At 39.9% G+C, this 20,274-nt stretch overlaps 2 protein-coding genes across 3 annotated transcripts in view; one reads left to right on the forward strand and one right to left on the reverse strand.

Moving 5' to 3' along the window:
• Nucleotides 1-407: 407 nt before the first annotated feature.
• ankrd33aa (ankyrin repeat domain 33Aa) lies at nucleotides 408-8,383 on the reverse strand. The gene is made up of 5 exons (XM_086067092.1): nucleotides 8,140-8,383; nucleotides 4,521-4,855; nucleotides 3,007-3,136; nucleotides 2,790-2,930; nucleotides 408-1,248 (listed from the first exon to the last, which is right to left on the reverse strand). The coding sequence occupies exons 2-5, from the start codon at nucleotides 4,776-4,778 to the stop codon at nucleotides 419-421; spliced, it is 1,359 nt and encodes a 452-aa protein (XP_085923218.1). The 5' UTR covers nucleotides 4,779-4,855; nucleotides 8,140-8,383; the 3' UTR covers nucleotides 408-418.
• A 4,120-nt stretch (nucleotides 8,384-12,503) lies between these two features.
• The window catches only part of arhgef25a (Rho guanine nucleotide exchange factor (GEF) 25a), a 51,957-nt gene continuing 44,186 nt past the window's right edge, over nucleotides 12,504-20,274 (forward strand). For both annotated transcript variants that reach the window (XM_086067086.1, XM_086067088.1), the window contains exons 1-2: nucleotides 12,504-12,973; nucleotides 14,485-14,596. In XM_086067086.1, coding sequence (XP_085923212.1) covers nucleotides 12,878-12,973; nucleotides 14,485-14,596 — 208 coding nt within the window. In that variant the 5' untranslated portion in view covers nucleotides 12,504-12,877. The remainder of the gene's footprint in view (nucleotides 12,974-14,484; nucleotides 14,597-20,274) is intronic.

A 20,274-nucleotide genomic window follows, 5' to 3' on the forward strand; every position in this document is an offset into this window, starting at 1 on the left:
AAGACTTTTGATATTATGCTTGTTTAAAGTTATATGCAGCACTGAATTGCGAAAAGATTGCTTTAAACTGTTTTTGGGCAGGGCTAACACATCGTCACATACTGGACTGTCAATAGCGGCTGAAGCCAGAGGGCAGCCATCTTACTTTGCCACATTTACTGAAAACACTGTTATCATTACGTGTTTTACGCTAGGATCTCTATATAGAGTCATGAAAGCCTCACAAAGAGCAAACTTCACTGATCATTCACATTATATTATCTCAATAAGAAATAAGAAATTGCTAAAACCTAATTAAATGGAAGACTCAGCATGTTTTTTGTAATCCAATCCATACTGCATGATTAACTCCAGCAGCTCATACAAACATTGTGTCAAAATAATCTTCAAAAGAATCAACAATCATCTGCGGTAAAATTCAACATGGGTCATGTTTTGTCTTTATTTTTGGACCCCTAGATATTCTCTCTTGCTCTCTTTCCATTTCCTTTTGCTTCTCCCTCTTTTTCTCCTCCTTGGCCTCCTTATACTTCCAAACAGGAGGCTCCAGGTATCCCTTCTGCCTTTTCTTCTTCTTCTCTTTCTTCGGAGCAGGCTCGTCAGATTTGGTCACTTCAATTTTTGGGACACAGCCTGTGGGGAAGATGCTGTTCCTGTGCGCCATGCTGCGGGGAATAAAGCCTCTCATGCCACCACCGGATGGCGCGCTATCCCTGCGCTCCGCCTCCTGGCAGCAGGAGGTCAGGGATACCGAGGCAACTGATGTAGCGCTGGGAGAAGAGGAGGTGGGAGAACCGTTGCTGTGAGACACTGTGGATTCCTCCAGCTCTTTGCTACTGTGCCTTTCAAGCAGTTCAGGAACAGCAAAGCGTCTCCTGCCAATTTCTGGTGGGCTGCTGGGACACAGTGGATGGCAAGCAGTGGCTATGAGGGGGCTGTGGATGCCTGTGGTCAAACGCACCATATGGTCCATGACCCCGTTGTGTTGAGGGTCCTGAGGGAAGCTGAACGTGAAGCCGTCCTTCATGCGCTGTCGTAGCTTCTGACCTGTTGTTTTGGTGGCAGTGGCCTTTGTCACCAGCTGTTTGAGCTCCGGCCACTCAGGTGTGTATCTGTCACAAAATTGTTCAGCGACCGGATGAGCTTGCAGATAGCGTATTCTGTTCATTGTCTCAAATCTCCCTGTCTTCAAGACCCAATCCTTCAAACCACGAGCTTGAACATGGTCCATTGCATTCATATCAGCACCTGTGCATGACAAAAGATGGATTGCATCAAGTCGAGTATTAGCGCCTGCTTGTTTACTAGTGTCAAGACATATAACGGGAGTCAATTGCTGCTTCACCACAGTGGCCAGTGGTTACCACCCTTTCTGACGTTTGTGGTGTAAATGTTGCCTTCGCCCTTCCTGTGGGGAGTTGACATGTTGCTTTCGTGGGTTTTCTCAGGGCAATGCGTCTTCCTCTTACAGTCCCAAAATCTAAATTGTTCATAAGTGTGAGTGGTTGTTTGTCCATGGTGTACCCTGCCTCTTGCCCAAAGTCAGCTGGTATAGGCTCAATGCAACACACCAGTGACCTGGTACAGCAATACAGAAAATGGACGGATAGATGGACAATGACATACAGCAGGGGTGCCCAACTTTGGTCCTATCCAGCCTGTTTTCCATGATTCTCTCCACTAACACACCTGATTCATGATCAGGATCGTTATCAGTAGGGTTGTGCCCAAAAATTGATTCTCGTAAGAATCACGATTCTCATTTAATATGAACCGATTTTAAATGTCCCAAAATTGATTTTATTTCAATTATTTTATACTGTCTTGCCCTTGTTTGTGTGTGCCTTTATTGGGAGCACTTTTCATGTTGTACACGATTTGGCCACTTAGGGGCAGCGTAGTTCTGCTCGTTCTGATACACTGTTAAGTTGTAGCCGCATAGAAGCAAAAAGTCATGATCAAGTTATTCCAATAAAAGTTTTTTTTTTTTGCAGTGTAGGATGTTAAGATGCTTCTCTGTATACATTCCTGAAGCGTTTTGTATGAATAGTCGTTCTTTTGAGTGATAAAAGTGCCACGAGTAGCGCGCTAATTAGCATTAGCAGGTCAGACTGGAGTAGATCATGACAATCTTTGCATATCTATAAATTGAAGCAGAAATCATTGTCAATCAAATCATTTTTTTTTATCTAAAACCGTCCTGAATCAATAATCGATTTTGTATCGAATCGCAGACCCAAAAATAGAACTTGAATTGAATCGTGAGACAGTCAGAGATTCCCAGCCCTAGTTATTAGGCTTCTGCAAAGCTTACTGATGAGCTGATCATTAGATTCAGCTGCGCTGAAGGATGGAGACATGGAAAACAGGCTGGATAGGGGCTCTTGAGGACCGGACTTGGGCACCACAGACATACAGACAAATTACCCCACCATGTGGCCACTTTTGGAACTCAATCCATTCCGTGGATGAGCACCACTCTGACTATATAAACAGCTAGACTGGAAATATGTTAACATCTGTAATTCAGTTTTGACTCGTCAGAAATATCTCACACACATTGAGCAATGTTTTTCCTGTAAACATTTCTAATTTCAGACGTCATTTTGCTAAGGAGAAGTGACGTCACTTTTTCCATTCATGTAAATCTCATTACAGATATCTGCAATTCAGGTTCAGATTATAATAGTTCATCAACAGTGTTGTCAGATGCAAAACTTTGCTTGTCCCGTAATGCCGTAAATGGAAAGCATGCATGCACGCAAGGCAAAGGCCATGCTGCAACTTACCATGCATGAGTAGGGCCGACACGCTGTCCTCTCTGCCCTGCAGGCCTGCTTTGATGAGGGCGGTGAAGCCACGAGGATCCCTGACCTCAGTGTCCACACCAGAGTAGTAGTTCAGCATGAAGTTTAGAATAGTGGTGAAGCCTGGATAAAGAAAACATTAAACTGAACGGAGGCTTGATTCCTGGGTGAGTGGTCTCTTAATTGTGGTGGAACATACCAGCCTGGGCTGCAATCATGAGGGCAGAGTTGCCATCATTGTCTTGGTGGTTTACGTCTATTAGAGGGCATACATGTAGCGTGGTGACGATGTCCACAAACCCTTTGCTCACAGCCACCATTAGTCCACTCTGATGGGCAACAAATATGGGGTATATATGCCACGGAGGAGGCGAGACTCCCGACTTCCGGGTTTTCACACATCGGCTTTTGTTTCCGTTTCCGGTTTGCGACGTGTGGGGCTCGTCCCAGTTCTTGCGCTTCCCGCCTTTGTGCCCCTCGGTTGCGCGTTCCCGTCGACGAGTGCGAGTGTGTAGTGTGTCTGTCTCAGTGTCCGAAGCATTTCAGAGAGCCCATCGGCGGAAACGTGCGATTGGGGGGCGCAGGGGCGGGGATGCGGGTGTTGGGACGCGGCCAGCAGTGGCCGGAAACGGCGCTGATGTGTGAAACCCGGACGTCGGAAGTCCGTGGCATCTACCTCACAAGCTATAAATAGGGTGGCCTCCCAAAATATACTCAACCTTATACTGTCCATTACTACTGTATATCATTTTTATTTAGGCGTTTATTGACATAGAAGTAGTAGAAGAAGAAGACATTTAAGATGATTTATTAGATAATAAGAGACAAAATATATATGGGCCATTCCACCAAACCGGTGCCATTTGCAGCACCAGGAAATGCAATATATGAATGCACGATTAAAATTAAGTGTAAAAAATATTTTTGTGGAGTACTGTCCTGCATATTGATGTATGTGATTTTATATTTAAAGCATTGTACTGGAAAAATTGCATTTGTTGCCTCTCACTGCTTCATAAAAGTAGACTTTAACCACAAAATAATAATAATAATAATAATAATAATACAATTTAGTTTAACTTGACACTTTAGTCATGCCCCTGGGCTTCCTGTTACCTTTACACATACCCTTCAGAATATAATCAAAAAAAATTACACGAGTCACATGGTCCAGAAGTTGCCTTATGTGGATCCATTGCAGGCCTTTGTAAGGTCAAAATAAAGTTCACTTTATTATTATCTTTTTTTTTAAATGTATATATATAAATACAGATTTGTCAACATTCTATTAGCATAAATGCAATGTGGCTATATTTCATGTATTGGCTAACTATACTAAAGTAAAAACTCACTCCTGTTACTTTCAGTCATGTTACTCAAATGTGAGGCTTCAGTAAACAGTAATAAAATAATGACTTAAACATGCCTGAGATGGACTAACACACATTTTGAGAAGCTTGATATTTATATAATTAGATTTAGAGTTTGAATAATTTTAACAAAGTCACAACAGGCAAATGGCAACAATTTGGTGGGATGGCCCCCATGAGTTAAGGGGCAGTCAAAGCGTTAGTACTCCGTGAGGTCCTTTATAAAAGCTGTATGAAATGTTTACTGTTTAGTGACATATGTACATTGCGTTGATTAAAAGTTAAGCATTATTATATTTGTAATAAAAGTTATTGTATCAGATTTAATTGCATTGTTTCTCACCCTGCCATTAACGTCCAACTCCATGGCCTCTTCCTTGGTAAGACCTCTCTCTAGTATCCTTCTCAGGGAGATGGGATCGTTCCGAGCACATGCCTCATATAGTGTTTTAGGAGGCTCTGCATACTTGTCATCTCTTTCAAAGTTAGGAAGCACTGAATCATCAGAGAGGACACTTCCAGAGTCTGACTCATCCAGGTTCATCTCAGAATCCTCAGATGGGCCAGCACCCAAGTGGGGGTCATCACATGTCGAGGCCATGAGCCCCGCCTCCCGCCGCCCAGCCCCGTCTGCTGGGATCACACCTGAGCGCTTTGTCTCCTGTGTTCCATTATCATCTGGAACAGAAAGAAAATGAACAGGACACACTTATCAGATGGGTTCCTTCAAAGCAGCCAAAGAGAGCACATCTTCTGACACATAGGATCACGTCTTCCATTGTAAACACCTATTTGGCTTTAATCATAGAGCCTCTTTGTCGCTAACGTGTTGCAGGTCACCTGAGAGGGCTTGACCAAGGCCTAAAGAGGATGAGGCGCTTCACCCCACTCCAACTCCGCTTATCTGTAAGTCCGATTTACTTGATGTATAAGCTGTCTGTCCAACATGCTTTTTGCCAGCGTTGTTCAACTCGCCCAGACCAAGGTTGTTTTAGTTATGACAACTCACAAAATAACTAAAATGAAAATGAAAAATACTTTAAAATAAATGAATAAATAACTGAAACTACATTTTACCTTTACAAAACGTAACTATAATGCGAAATGAATTTGTTTTCACCTTTGTTAATTCATTTCATACACAAGCCTGTGGGGTTAATTTTAAATGTATTTATTTTGATATTAACAGTCGTTTGGGACTTGAGGCCATTTGCCCAGAAGCAATGACATCGGCAGCCAATGAAAAAGCACCACCAGGTGACGTTGCTTTTAGGTGACAGCAGTGCATGTGGCCATATGGCTTGCTTCTGTCACTTAACTCAGTCCGAAAACCAACGCTAGGTAACGTGCTCTCAGATGGAAAGCAAGACCATCCTAGCTTTATTTTTAAGATGTTAAGGGAGGGTTGTGATGGATCTAACTTAAGAAGCAGTATTATGCACTGCGCTTATTGTACTTCTTGGACTGTTTTACAGTACCTGTATTTGATTTGCATATGGTTGATTTTTTTAAATATTTTTGTTGGGTTTTAACTATACACAATATATACTGTGATATATATATATATATATTTTAAATCTTGCATACTAAAATACACAAAATAAACAAAAAACAACTAATACTAAAACTAATAAAAACTCAACTAAAATTAAGTATTTTCCCAAAAAATAAAACGAATTAAAAAAAAAAAAGAAGAAAAAAAAACACTCAAAAAAAGTTACTATTATACATTTAAAAAAAAAATCAAGTATAATGAAGATTCCCAAACTATTATCAAATAACTCTGGCCAAGACTTGTGAGGTGAAAGAGGAGGAGCACTACTGCAAAACTGGAATGAGGGTCTGGTAGAATGTAATGCTCTCAAAATAAACTACTTTCTTTTTTCCAATGCTAAATCTGAAAATAATGAACTTCTCAAAATATACTATGGCCCATCTCCAATCCTTGGAAATAATTCGGTTGAATGGCCTATTTAGCAAACATTTTGGAACCAGAGGTTGTTTCTCAGGATTTTAGTCTTCTCTCGCTTCAAAGATTTTAAGACCAGACAGAACACCCACAAGCAATTTGGCTTGTGAAGCTTCATCAAAGATACTCCAACAGATTTGGTGGGGAACTGTGAGTCAGATCGTCCAGCCCTCAGCCATGCTGCTAAGTGACATGTGGCAGGTCTGCTGGTGACTCCTCTTGGCAGCCTGATGGCCGTAAGGGGTGAGTCAGGGCAATTTCACATCGTGATCGGCTCTGATATTTAGGATTGTCATGGGACCCTCAACCTTTACCTGCACCCCTGGGTCAAGCTACAGTCAAGAAGTTGTCCTCCAGCGTTTGCTAGCATATGTTTGGTTGGAGGAGCAGACAATGAAGATGATGCCAATCTTTGAGTGAAGCATATGTTAAGCCGGGTTATAATAGTTTTGGAATTTTCATTGCAGTTAGTTTTTATTTCATTTTGACATAATTTTTTATTTATTTAAATTTAGTTTTAATTTGTTTTCAGAGCCGGTTTGTCAGTTTTTATTAGCTTTTGTTTTTAAACATCACAGTAAATATAGTTTAGTAAAAGTCAACAAAAATATTATTTAAAAAATATTTTAAAAACAACAATCTGCAAATCAAATACAGCCACTGCACAGCTGTCACCTACGAGTGACATCATCTGGTGGTGCTTTTTTATTGGCTGCGGCCAGTAGTTGATGTCGCTGAATGACCACAACTCCCAGACGACTGTTTAACCTTCTTTCTTCCGGCTAATGGCCATGCTGCACTCTAAAAACAGTTGCGTCAAAAGTAACCCAATTATGGATCAAAAATTGACTGATCCACTTTATGGGTTGTTTTATACAAAATGACCCATTTTTTTTGGGACCCAAGTAAAGGATCTAACCAATATCTATGAGTGATATTTAAGACCCATTTCTTGACTCAAAGTTGGGTCAAATTGACCCAACGAGAGGATCGGTCCTATTTTGACCCATAGCTGGGTTATTTTTGACCCAAATGTTTCTAGAGTGTGTAATACTGAAATAAATACACTTGAAATCACATATAAAATTAACTTAAAGGCTTGTATACTGCATTAAATGAATTGCCAAAGAAACATTTTCGTTATTATTACAATCCATTTTTGTTAGTTTTTTGAGCGTAAAATGCAGTTTTAATACCCCATAATATCCGAGATCTGCGCTGTTTTGTCACTGTAATGTCACTTTAAGTCATATTTGCTGCCGTCACTGTAAGTAAACTTTTCAGTAGACACTTTAAAATAATACACTTTAAATGCATTATGTTTAATTCTATTTTTATTTCTATTTTATCCTTATTTATATTCAACCTTAGTATTTTCAGTTGCTGTTTGTGGTTGCTGTTTTCCTTTTTCTTATAATACTTTTCCCCCCCTGCATAAGCCGTGCACCGACATTACATTCTGTATACTTATTACAGTTAATTAGAATGACAATAAAGTAAGTCTAAAGTCTATATGTGGACACAACTGAAATCATGTTTCATAATAAAACCCTTCTTTATATCACCAAATGGACTTATACCCGTTTTGACGGTTGATGTAACACAAGTACTTCTTCTTCTTCTTCTTCTTTTTTAAGATAGTATGATAATTGATAATGCCTTAACAAATATGATATGTAGATCAAATTTCCACCTGCTGGCAGTTTGATATCTTGTTAAACCTTTCAGCTCCTTTTTTTCCCGACTACCATTTATTTTGTTTTTGGCACTTTTTCTGTCAGACAAGCAAAACTTATTTTGCACAAACATCTATATATTTTTTTCTTTCAATTTATCTTCAGCTGTGGCTTCAACTTCCTGTACCATTCTGCTTCACCTCACCACTTTTCAAGCTTCCTTTAACTTCCAAACTTGACTCCATGCCTCTGATGCACAAATCAAAGTCATTCTCCCTGATATCAAGTAAAACATGTTGGACATGCGATATTCTCACCAATAGCGAGTCCTCTTCGCTTCCTTCTGTGCTGATGGCTGAGAGCATCTTGTTGATTTTGACTCTTCTCTTTTTAAGAAACTGCGGTTTAAGTTCCCCAAACGGTTTGTGGCAGAAGTTTGCTCCCTCCCTCCATCTTTTGCAATGGCCAGTTTGGTTGTCTTTCTTTCTTGCAGGTCCCAACATAGACTGTGCAGTCCTAAATTAGGCAGCATGCTCTCTTCTTCTCATCCCGATTACAGAAGATTGAGGGATTAAGCAAACAAAACAGACAGTGGCAACCCTTGCTCCCCTCACAGTCTGCTGAGGTAGTCTAGCAACTCCACCCCCATCACTCCCCTCTTTCTTGCTCTCGCTCATTTTTCTCATTTGTCTCCACATCTCTCTCGGTCCATCGACAGCCACCTCGGCCCGTCTGTTGTGTCATCAGAGCAAACCTCTCACTGTCCAATTTAACTATGTGACTGAATCACAGGCACTTCCCAGTTCAACGTTGTCTTGGGAGTCACTCGTGTCTCGGTTCTGTTTTCTCATGCAAATCCATTTGGTGGGACAAACAACCCCCCCCCCCCACACACACACATATATATATATATATATATATATATATATATATATATATATATATATATATATATATTTTTTTTTTAAAGGCGCCGTTTTCTACCTGACAGTGGCGATATAAAATAAAGGCAACTGAAAAACTGGGAAGAATAAGAATAATTAATTCATTATTATAATGTGTGTGATTTGCAAAATATGAATGAATGCATAGATAAATAAATAAATAAATAAATCCAAAATCACACAAAATTATTACTATTACTTGCAACAGCAGTGCAATGGAACAAGCTATCAAACTAAATATAAACAAGTGGTTCCTTAACTACTTTTAAAAGAGACCTTACAATCTGGCATTCTGGCTGGTTATACTGTACAGCATTTCTATTTACTTAATATTATTTGGTAAATTCAAGTTATTGTGTACAATGCTACTGCGCTGCTGCTGCCCATACCCTGTGTTTGTGCTTTAAAAGAAACATGAATGTTTTTACTGTATGTACTATTGTACATAGCTTGATGATGTATTATGCTTTTTTTTTTCCAATGGAAAAGGCGTCAAAGGCATCAAATTTCCTCTTTTCATGTCTCCTAAAAATAATGTTGCCTTTAACATGGCTGGTTAGCATATCAGGCTTAGAAATAAACATGTTCTCAAGCTGTCACACCTTCAGATATCTTGTTTCTTGTGCTAAAAACTGCTGATTTCTGTTTCGTCCAAAAGGTGATACCAACAGTTTAGTATACTTTGTGAATACAGTGAATTGCAATTCTCACAGGAAACCACCTCGAGATTCATACATTTTTCAATATGTGGTTTGGGCCACGATGCGGCCTTTTTATGATTCTGAGCTGCTGACTTAAATAAAGACAAGAACATCACATTAACAAGTTGATTCAAAGCATTAGGGCCTCAATCACATGCTCAAAAAAACATGTAAACAGATTAACCCTAATGTGTAATCTCGCGAATTTGCTCATGTTCCTGCCGCTGCGGTTATGCAGCACTTCCGCTCTATTGGGAATCAAGTCTGCCTCCCTGAGGTCAAAAAGTGTAATGCAGCACTTCAGTGAATCTGCTCTTCTGTGGCAAATTACAACGATCTCGTCTCGCAAATTATAAACTCATTCTTTGCACGTAAGTACAAGTATTTATAATCGTGTAAAAAAAAAACTTTGATAAAAGTAAAAGTATTGATTCAAAGTCTGTATGTAAAAGTACTGCCTGCAATGTGCTTAAGTACAAAAGCAATAATCGTTACTGTCAATACTATATAATACATGTTTTGATAACTTGGTACAGCAACACAAAAACGTATACGCACAAAATAGTTTACCTCCTTTATTAACTTGCATCATGCCTGAGAAGAAGAAAAGGAATAATCAGGTCAAGCATCAGCAACTTGATACTTTTTAACAACTTTGTATCTGCTCAATTAATTATTTTACAATGACAATAACTCAAAAATATTCAGCGTGTGTCATATACCCCCCCCCCCCCCCCCCCAGATTATGGGGGATTTTTTTAAGGCCAGAAGATGGAAGTTTTGACGCTGGCAAAGCAACAACGTACAGCATTCGTCACCAATCATGCATAAAACCTTCAAAATAAAACATTCACAAACTTGAACTATAACAAAGTATTAAAAGCATTTCCCACTATTGTCTGTTAATGTATTAATAAACCTTTTATTTGACACTTATAGGACCTCGCCAGGCATGATTCCACCCAGCAGGGGTCAGTGTGAGAGCAGAAGATGTAGGAGAGAGTCTTGGGAAACACAGCACTAAGTTTAGCTTGCTTGGTGAGTGATTCTCTATACGGCCATGTGCTCAGCTAATATTAGACTGTTGGCACTTTGTCCAGGACTGTTACCAGCACTTAACTCAGACTTTTCCATGTAAAAGAATCCCTGCGTTTGGATCCTTAGCGAATCAACTAAATGGGAGTTAGTCAGTAAGGACAAAGAACTACCCGTATTCATGATGGGCAAGGACATTTAAGGCAATTGAGGGAACGTTATTACGATGAGAAGTAGATGTTTGTGCGAGGCTCAAAGACATGTGGTTATACTATTTGGAATAAAGCAGCAATTTGGGGCCCGTTCAGTCGGTACAGGGCAAACCTACTGCAGCAACATGATCTGATCTAGCGGGGATCAGATTTTATTTAAATAGACCAAAGAGTAAAATATGAGCTTGTGTCTGGTTTTATTTGACTGCAATTGAGATTTATACTTAGGGAGAAGCTATCATTTATCACATCTCGCCTCTGGGATGTTTCAAATATCAGAAGTCACAAGAATAACTTGACCTGTGACAGATGAGGGGAATCTCCTGAAAAATATAGAACAATAGCAGTAGAACAGCCTGGCCCAGAAAAAAATAAGGTGAATCTTTCAGAAGCTCAAGCAAGAAGCATTTCAGCCTGGGGTTTACTATAGAAAACCTGGTGCATGAAGAACATGAATTAATTATAGGTTGCGATCTATGTAGCTTAATGTAACATGTTTGGAGAGAATTTAGTGGCAGGGTTGAACTTTTTAGACTACTATGAGTAAAACATCTAAATGCATAATTATTTTATTTGTTTGTTGGATTTAATAACAGCATAGACATTCTAGTAATACACATAAAAATAGACTCCGCTTGATAGGCATCTTTCCTATAGTCGTCTCATAGAAACAATTTTCAAAATTTGGCTGTATACGTAAGCAGAGGATAATGGCCGCCACAGGAAATAACTGAGTTATAATTTTATTTTTTACGCTTTAAAGAGTTTAAATTAATCTCCAATGTTAATGCTTGCATTTTGTCAGCCCTAAACAGAAATGCTTACGGTTTAATTCTTATTCTGAAGTACAAACACAATTCCCAAAAAGTTGGGACACTATACAAATTGTGAATAAAAACAATGCAATTATGTGGAAGTGCCAAATTTTAATATTTTATTCAGAATAGAACATAGAGAACAGGTCAAAAGTTTAAACTGAGAAAATGTATTATTTTAAGGGGAAACTATGTTGATTTTAAATTCCTTGACCTGTCATCTATGTTCTATTCCGGACAAAATATTGAAATTTGGCACTTCCGCAAATTTGCATTCAGTTTTTATTCACAATTTGTATTTTTGGGAATTGGGTTTGTATATGACTCATCATTTCCAAGGGATTTATTGGAAGTGTGTTGAATATCCTTCTTTGGAAACAAGACTTTATTGACAACAGCAGCGAGAGTTGAATAACTCTGTTCTTCATGGACTTCTCTTGGAGTAGCGACTGTGAGGATGGACTCTCTACAAAAAAAGATTTAATTAACGTTCAAGCACAATGTCCACATTTCCAGAACACTTCTAAACAGAAGGGCTTCGCTCCAACTTTATTTTTTTTTTATGAATTAAGTAGCGTGAAGAAATAGTAAGCAGCTCATCAACTCTCTAATCTTGTGGGCATTTTAAGGAGGTGATAGATCTTTGGTACAATTGATGATCGTCTCATAAATAGATGTGCTTGAGGGACTGCGTGTTAATACCTTATTTGGGGCTGGCCCCAACAGCTTACACGCTCCATGTGTCACTGGCTGAGACTTGGACACATTTGTGGAGAGGGAGAGACGAGGTGGAGGTATTCTTCAAAGAAAAGCAAGAAGACATTATGATACTCAGCGAGGAATCCATGTCATGAATACAAGGAGGAGAAAAATCATGTAAGATGAAGGGAGGAGGGTTTGGGGAGTGGGGGTGGTGATCTTGTGCAGCCAATGAAGAACTAGCCAGGAGGATTCCAGGGAGGGTGATGAGTCTCGGCTCACCAGTTGGACATTTAGACAAGGACAAGACAGTTTGTCAGCAAACTTGACAAGAGACTCCGGACGCAGAGGAAGACCGAGCAAGGAGGCCCGAATAAATCTTGTATGCGTGTTTGCACAGGAGCTTTTCATTACAAGCTGTACTTGGGCTCGCCTCACACATGTGCACGGCGGATGGAACAAGAGCTCCTGCGCAAGTGCACGTCCCCTGATCCTCATCCAGGAGCAATCATTCCTTCGCATGAAGTCTGCCGCTCACAGGCTCCATACACTCCGAGACAGAAAAGCTGCAGGACGAGGAAGAGAAGGACAAAAGGCACACCGACAGAGTGCGACTTAGTGACTCGGAGGCCAATCTGAGGTGGCAAGAATGAAAGCGCTTCAGAAGAATCAGGGACGCACTGACCAGATGTTGGGAGCCATGGCCGACATGCTTACTTCTGTGGCAATGCCCAACCAACAGTGGGTGAGTTTAATTGGTAACTTGTGCTGGAGCATGTGGCTGACATCTCCTTGAGTTTTTTGCGGGTACTTTGGTTTCGTCCCACAGTCCACAAACATGCGTATTTAAATATGTCTAAATAGCTGCTATATGTGGTTGTGAGTGTGAATAATATGTGCGCTACAATTGATAGGTGATCAGTGGGTATGATTCTGCCCTATTTGTGTATTTGACTGATTCCTTTTTCATCATCTAATGAACTTTATTTGCCTCAACAAAATACCTGGAAATGTCATAATTTTATTATTGTGACCTTTGGAGGGTTTCATTGCATTATAGTGCGTGTTCTCATCTGGGCCACTAGTAATCTAGTGCCTACCCCAGGTGACTTTAGGTGGAAGGTACATCTTGAACTGGCCGCCAGCCATTCGAAAGGCGCTCTAAAATGACCATAAAAATATATTGGAGTAAATAAAAACAAAAAAAAATTCCCCCTCTGAGCATAATCTACACTAATTCATTTTAAAACAAAATATTGAATAACTGTACCATGTACATCTTAAGTTAAAATGAATGAATAAATAAATAAATAAATAAATAAATAAATAAATAATATTATTCTTCTGTTCTAATTCTTCTCAGTGAGTCACAGTGACCCATCACTGGTGAGCTATTTTATTTATTTATTTATTTATTTATTAAGAACAGACCCACATGCTACTCATGTTGTCCTTGGGGCTAACTAGTAAACACTGGCACTGTGTTTTTCTTTATTTTTAAGGACAATACACATTAAGCAATAAGAAAGGCATCTGTGGAACTGTTATGTGCCTCTTTCGTCTATCCTCCTCCTCTTTCCTTCTCAGATCGCAGAGGAGAATGAAAATTAATTGGAGGCAATTAATTTCAATCATTTACTCAACTCTGCAAGCAGCCAATCCAGTCCTGCTTCGATATCCCCTGAAAAAGATCTTGTTACTAGTGACAGCCAGTATTAGCAGTTATTGAAACCATGACTTTTTGAAACCCAGGTAAACCATCAAACCGGTAATTTGCCCATGCCTAATCCAGAGTCTTTCATGAACCTGAAATATGGCGTGTGATGGAAAATTCCAAATATAGTTATTTGCACTGTAAGGAGACATATTAATTCCAAATTCACTCGGTGAACAAAACAACATCAAAATGATTGCGAGGAATCAAATTACTATCCAGACAGACACAGTCTGGTATTGAATGTTTCTTTTAGATCAATGTTTAATTCAGTACTGTGCTAAAACCTCCTCTGCCATCAACCATTACTAAATAACATTGAGTTCTGGTGCTTTTAGGTTTTATAGACTGAAAAAGGAAGGCCATCAACAATTTCCACTGAATTGTTGCTCATGGAGGAAAGCCATGCAGGGCATTACGGAAAAATACAAGCACAAGAGTTAAGATTTTTGTGGTTTCGTGACCGTAATCACTCCGCACTCTTAGCGAGACTTCCTCCAACAGAGCAGGGCTCCATCTGACAAAGACATCTCTGTGTGCAGTTCGTGGAAGGCGCTGAGTCGGACCTCCCATCAAGTGAAGAGGAAAGGGGGCTAGTCCAAGGCCGGTGGGAACCCGAGGGTCAGGATTGGGAGCAGCACAGAGAAAGAACAGGTAAGACCTGAAAGCTGCACCAAGCGTGACGGAACCACCCCAACCCACAATGTTTATCCAAACATCGGCGCTCACCTAACCAGTCAGAACCAACAAAACTTTTGAGCTCAGCTTTGAGTCTTTATGTGACATGTCAAGGCTGTAAAAGATCGCCACTCAATCACTCGAGCTACACTTATGACTTGCGGTCAGCTTGGCCAATGGTTGGATAACTGCCGTGTCAAAGGCACTTGATTTAGGCATGCTTGAATTTTGGATCTAAACAGGTTTGCGTTCCACCTGTGAATTTCTCGTGGTGGTCAAGTGGAGTGTTAATGATCAGGCAGCGTCCTTTGTCCGGACTTACCCACTTTGGAAGTATAAAAGGTGTCCCACTGGGATTTTAAAATCATCAGTGGCTGTAACATCACAGGCTCAAAAGACTTAGAAAGCAATTAGACTACAGTGGTGCATTGAGTGCTGTCATTTAATTGCTTTGACTTGCAAGCAAAAATTCGAGATACAAGCGCTGTATGGTGGCATTGAACTCAACTTATCTCACTTGAATAGAAACAATTCTTCAAAAAAAGAGTCTCCAAGTTGTTCGGTGCCATTCACAGTTTAAAACTAAACATAATGTAAAACGATGCCTTAGGAAAGTCTGCTTAGCTTAATGCTAACAAACAATGCAAAACTCCATAGGCGGGCTAACGTATAACGTTTCCGTATTATAACACTTTCAGCGAGGGATATTTGAACTCAAAAAGTGGACAGACAATATTACCATATGCACAAACATGTTTTTTGTTACACTGTCATTAATGCAGCTTAATGATCTTAGTTGTGACTGCCTCTAAAGTATATCTATATGTCTGTGGTGTCCAAGGCACACACACCAGAAGCCGCACAACTTTAATTCTTTACATTCTATTTATTTTTCTTTCTTTCAATCTTTTTTCTTCATTTTATCTTTTGCTGTAATTAAAGTCTGCAACTTTATTCTCACTAGCCCATGTTCTAGGTAATTTAGCATGCATAAGAAACTGGTTACATGTGTAAGTTCAAGAAACATGTCCTTTGTCTTTTGCCACAACACTGTTGGTAGCACTTATTCGTGCACTTAATGCGCGTGCCATTACTTTTTCCCCGAGTGCAGTGGAACAAAAGGGGCTTTGTCGGAGCATCTGAGTTGGGCTTGGATGGTGTGTGTATATGCAGTATTTGAGTTCTGGTGGTGTGGACCATATGACTGGCCCACTAAAATGTTATGGAAATCAGTGTTTGGTGTAGCAAAGAGGTGCAAGGGAGGCGGGGTGTGGGGGACAGAGGAAGCGGTCAGCGATGCTTATCTCGAATGGCCTGACTTGGATGGGCTGGTAAAACCAGTCAAATTTTTGTTTAGAAAAAAAGAAAAAGAAAGTTACAATAACTTATACAAGGTTACGTGAAATCAAGGTGAAGAAAAGGAAAGTTGCCTATTCCACTTGCAGACATCTTCATCTGCTTGAGTGTTTTTGCAAATTTCCTCCGGATAGGAAGTTAGATGGAAAATGAGTGAAAGGCAAGGCAGGAAGACCTCCAGAACACAACAATAAGAGGCAGACATTCAGTGCTGTTCACTTGACAGCTTCCAGTGCCATGTATTATGACAAGAATTTCGTGTGAAATTGTACAAAACAGTTCAGCCTGGACTGCAGCACACTTTTGTAAAATGCCTTGCATATGCCTTAAAAACTATTACATTGGGTTATCATATTTAATTACAAAAAAAGTTTTTTTCTAATCACAGTGCTTTTATTTTCACATGGAAAGTCTCTAAATTGCCATGCCAACAGGATACCTAGAGTGGAAAGTTAATTATAAACTAATTAATCTTTTTGCTATAATGGATTAATGGCATTTCCATTTATTTATTCTATTGTTTATATCATGTAATGTGTCTGTAGCCCAAAGATGGCGGTACAGTTTAAACACCCTCACAAAATTGTACTTGTAGTTAAATTGGGATTTGCAGACTAGACCTGTTTGTTGTACACATACTACTATCAGCAGCAAGAATACAACCTTTATTCATAAATATTTTCTTTTCCCTGTGAAATTTACTATGAGCTTGGTCTCATGTACAAGGGTTACTGTGCTTATAGATTCCTCGTCCATCAAACATGAATCGTGGCACTGTGGACGTGTGATTGCACTCTGATTTTGTTTGTCACGCCGAGGTCAGCGTATTGTTTCCATTTGCTTCTGTGTCTGTGGAAAAGGTGGGAAAAGAGAAGCCTCTGCCATGGTAAGGGCCATCTGTTACATGTTAGAAACAAGATGCCTTCACGTGGCTCGAGAGGAATCACGGGACAGCGCCAACCATCTAAATCTTTTTCTTTCTTTTTTTTAGCTTGTTTTGCAATTACTGCCATTATTACACATCACTGTTGTTCTTGTAATCATTGGACTTTCTTCCCCTTCATTATCTGCTCTCACTTTTCCCTTTTCCCCCTCTTTTCCAATTGATGCTTATTTCTACATTTATTTTCCCTCGGTCTTGTTTTTTTTTTTTTTGTACAATAAACTTTGCTGCTGCTTGGTGGGACTGGGACAAACTTTTTCCTCTCTTTCATCCTCTTGGTTTTTGTTTTGTTTTTTGCCTGATCTGATTGATAATGTCATTTTGTTGCATGTAGGTTTTTTTTTCAAAAAGCCAGTTAGTTGGAAGCATCATGAATCTCAACGTGTTTTGCAGATTGAAATTAAAATTCTCAGAACTTCTTGTTCAATTTTCACATTGTGTCTGTCACTTGTGCACAAAAAGAAGGCAGCTTCTCATTTCTTTGAACAAGTTGCAAATGCCTTTGTACATCAATGCAAATGATTTTTCAACATTATGAATTGCTTATGTCATGTTGATCAAAATTTATGAGAAAGGGTCTCTGTTGAATTGGCTTACACCCCACAAAATGTTGCCATTAGTTTAAATCTTAAGACGCAAAATGGCTGAATAAGTTATCATAACATGTTAGATCAACCAATGATCAACCAGTTTTCTGAAATAGCTCATAGCAAGTGAAGATAATTGTTCTGATGTGGATGAGAATGTGTGGCCCAAAGGAAGTAGGAAGACTTTACTGTAATTCACAGTGTGGCATGTGCAATTTTCCCTAAGGAGATTGGCCCATGTTCACATTTTTTTATCCGTTTTTTGTTCATTATGCTATGCCAGAGGTGGGCATTGAGGGCCGGAGTCCTGCAGGTTTTGCATGTTGCCCTTCTCCAACACAGCTGCTCTGCATAAGCCTGATAACGATCCTGTTGATTGGAATCAGCTTGTGTTGGAAGTGAGACACCTCCAAAACCTGCAGGACTCCGGCCCTCAAGGACCGAGATTGCCCACCTCTGTGTTATGCAGTGCTTTCTTTTTTTCCTTTCTAATGAGATGATTTGCCAACCAATTACAGTGTAAACAGTAGACTTGAAAATGTGCTCAGTCTCTTGAAAATAATCTTCCACATAGCCCATACAAAGGTATAACTTTACATTTTTGAATACTGAATTTGTCATCAAAACTTTAGCGTTAGTTTACATCAGAACACCCTCCTCTATATTGATCACACGACTAAGCAATTTGACTGTCTTATCTGTATACAATGACACAAAAACTTGTTTTTCTGATGACACTGACATGTTCAGTGACACAAATATTTACTTTTGAGCGATGAACTAAGGATTTTGAGAAAGAAATTGGCTTTTGTAGGGGAACCATGTTGTTTTGCTATTTGCACAAATTGTTTTGAGAAAAACTGTATTACGTTAATTGCATCAGGAGAGAAGCAAAACATTTGTCTCTATTTTTGTGAGTGACGTAAATTAGGCGCAGAGGTGGGTTAGATCTGATGTTGGTATATTTGCAAATGAACACAGAGCTGTGGATCGACAAGAGGTAGGGCTACATCACTGTGGGAGTGGTCACAGCCAAGTTAAATCATGGCCAAACAGAGGGTTTGATGCCCGCTGTTCAAATATACTTATGAATGACCCGTTGTCTACCCTGTGCCAGTGTTTGACATGGTCTGAGCAAATTGAGACTGACTTTTTGCCACCGAATTGCCACTCTACCAGGCTCGTCTCCAGGACACGCCTTCGACTGTGCCAACTTGCCAAATTCTGACAAATATCAACGAGCCTCACAGTGATCCGGATAACAGGATCCGCCGGCATTTGTGCCACAGCGCGGATGGACTGTCTATGAAAATAGAGCCCAGTGACTTCAAGTTTGGTTTTGCCACGGCAACGTGTTTAGTGACTCCTATCACAAAAGGACGTTTTAAAGTTGGATGGATTAAACACTGTCAATGAATTAAGCATAATGACAACAAGCATGTCAACAATGTGGACTTTCTGAAACGGGCCATCTCCAGCTAGCAACAGCTAGTATTTGGGGGTTCCCGACAATGAAACGTTGGTGCAGTGACGTATGAGAAAAAAAAAATCCCTATTTAAATAACCAATAATTAAAACAACAACGTAAAAGCAGTGCTTTAAGAGAAGCTGTTATAGGCTTATCTAGCACGACTGGTTTCAACATCTGCCACATACATACAACATGAACTTTCAGCACACTTGGAATACATATGAGCCGGTAATGTGAGCAGAAAATTGCATGAAATCATTTATATCAAGATTTGCAGAGGCTGGAATAGTGCTTTTCCCAGAGGCCCCTGGGAAGGAACGGTGCATGTGACCTTAAATGGGCAGAGATCAACCTGAAGCTGCATCACATAGCAGAGGTGAAACAGATTTGTCTCGTGCAGGATCACGCTGCACTTGTGTGTATGCAGTAATGATGAATTGTGTTAAGCCCCATTACGTCCAACTGATTCTTTCTGCAGTCTTGATGACAATGTGGCTTAATATTTCATCAATGGACTCTCTTAAATCTGTTTTATGAACCCTTTGTCTGAAGCTTTGCCCTATCTGCCAGCAATGAGGTCACCTGAGGTCAAGAACGCTGGACTATAAACGTCACTCTCAGACTAGCGTCTACATTATGGATGTGTGTGAAGGATAGACATTTGTGTGGCAATTTTGGCCAAAATATAAAAAAAGCGATGTGGAAGTGCCAGTGCATTAATATCAAATTTCCTCTCAGTGATCACAGTTTAAATTCCGTTTGAAAATTAATGTTGAGCTGTAGAATGTGGAGTTTGTGTTTTGAAATGACCATATAAACAATGAAAATCCTCTACACACTCTCTTACCAAGTGTAGATATTTTCCAGACTCTGATGTTTTGAGGCACAGAACTCTGCAGGTGGTGCGCGTCTTTGAAGTGCAGATCTGCCCGCTGCATGGTGGGGATGAGGTAGATAGGTGCAACACACCCAACTCACTCCCTACTACATGCCTGCAACATCTGCCGCTGCTGTAATTGGGTAAAAACTGCAAGTCGTAAAGACCTCCAGGACAACAGAGACGGAAACATGACAGGGACTCCCGCTTCTTGGCGGGACGTCAGCCAACATCCCCAAACATTCCCCTCATGTCGGCATGTCCAGGATGCCGGTTTTCCTTAATTGGCTCTCAACTTAGAGATGAAGGAAGAGAGGAAAAAAAAAAAAGTAGAATGGACAAGGGAGTAGGAGACGGGGGGGAAAAAAAATCTAAGTGAGCATATTTTGGCAGGATTTCAACTGGCTGATGGACTGCAGA

This window comes from Leptonotus elevatus, chromosome 2 (assembly GCF_054856555.1).
Source record: "Leptonotus elevatus isolate MCC_2025b chromosome 2, RoL_Lele_1.0, whole genome shotgun sequence".
Lineage (NCBI taxonomy): Eukaryota > Metazoa > Chordata > Actinopteri > Syngnathiformes > Syngnathidae > Leptonotus > Leptonotus elevatus.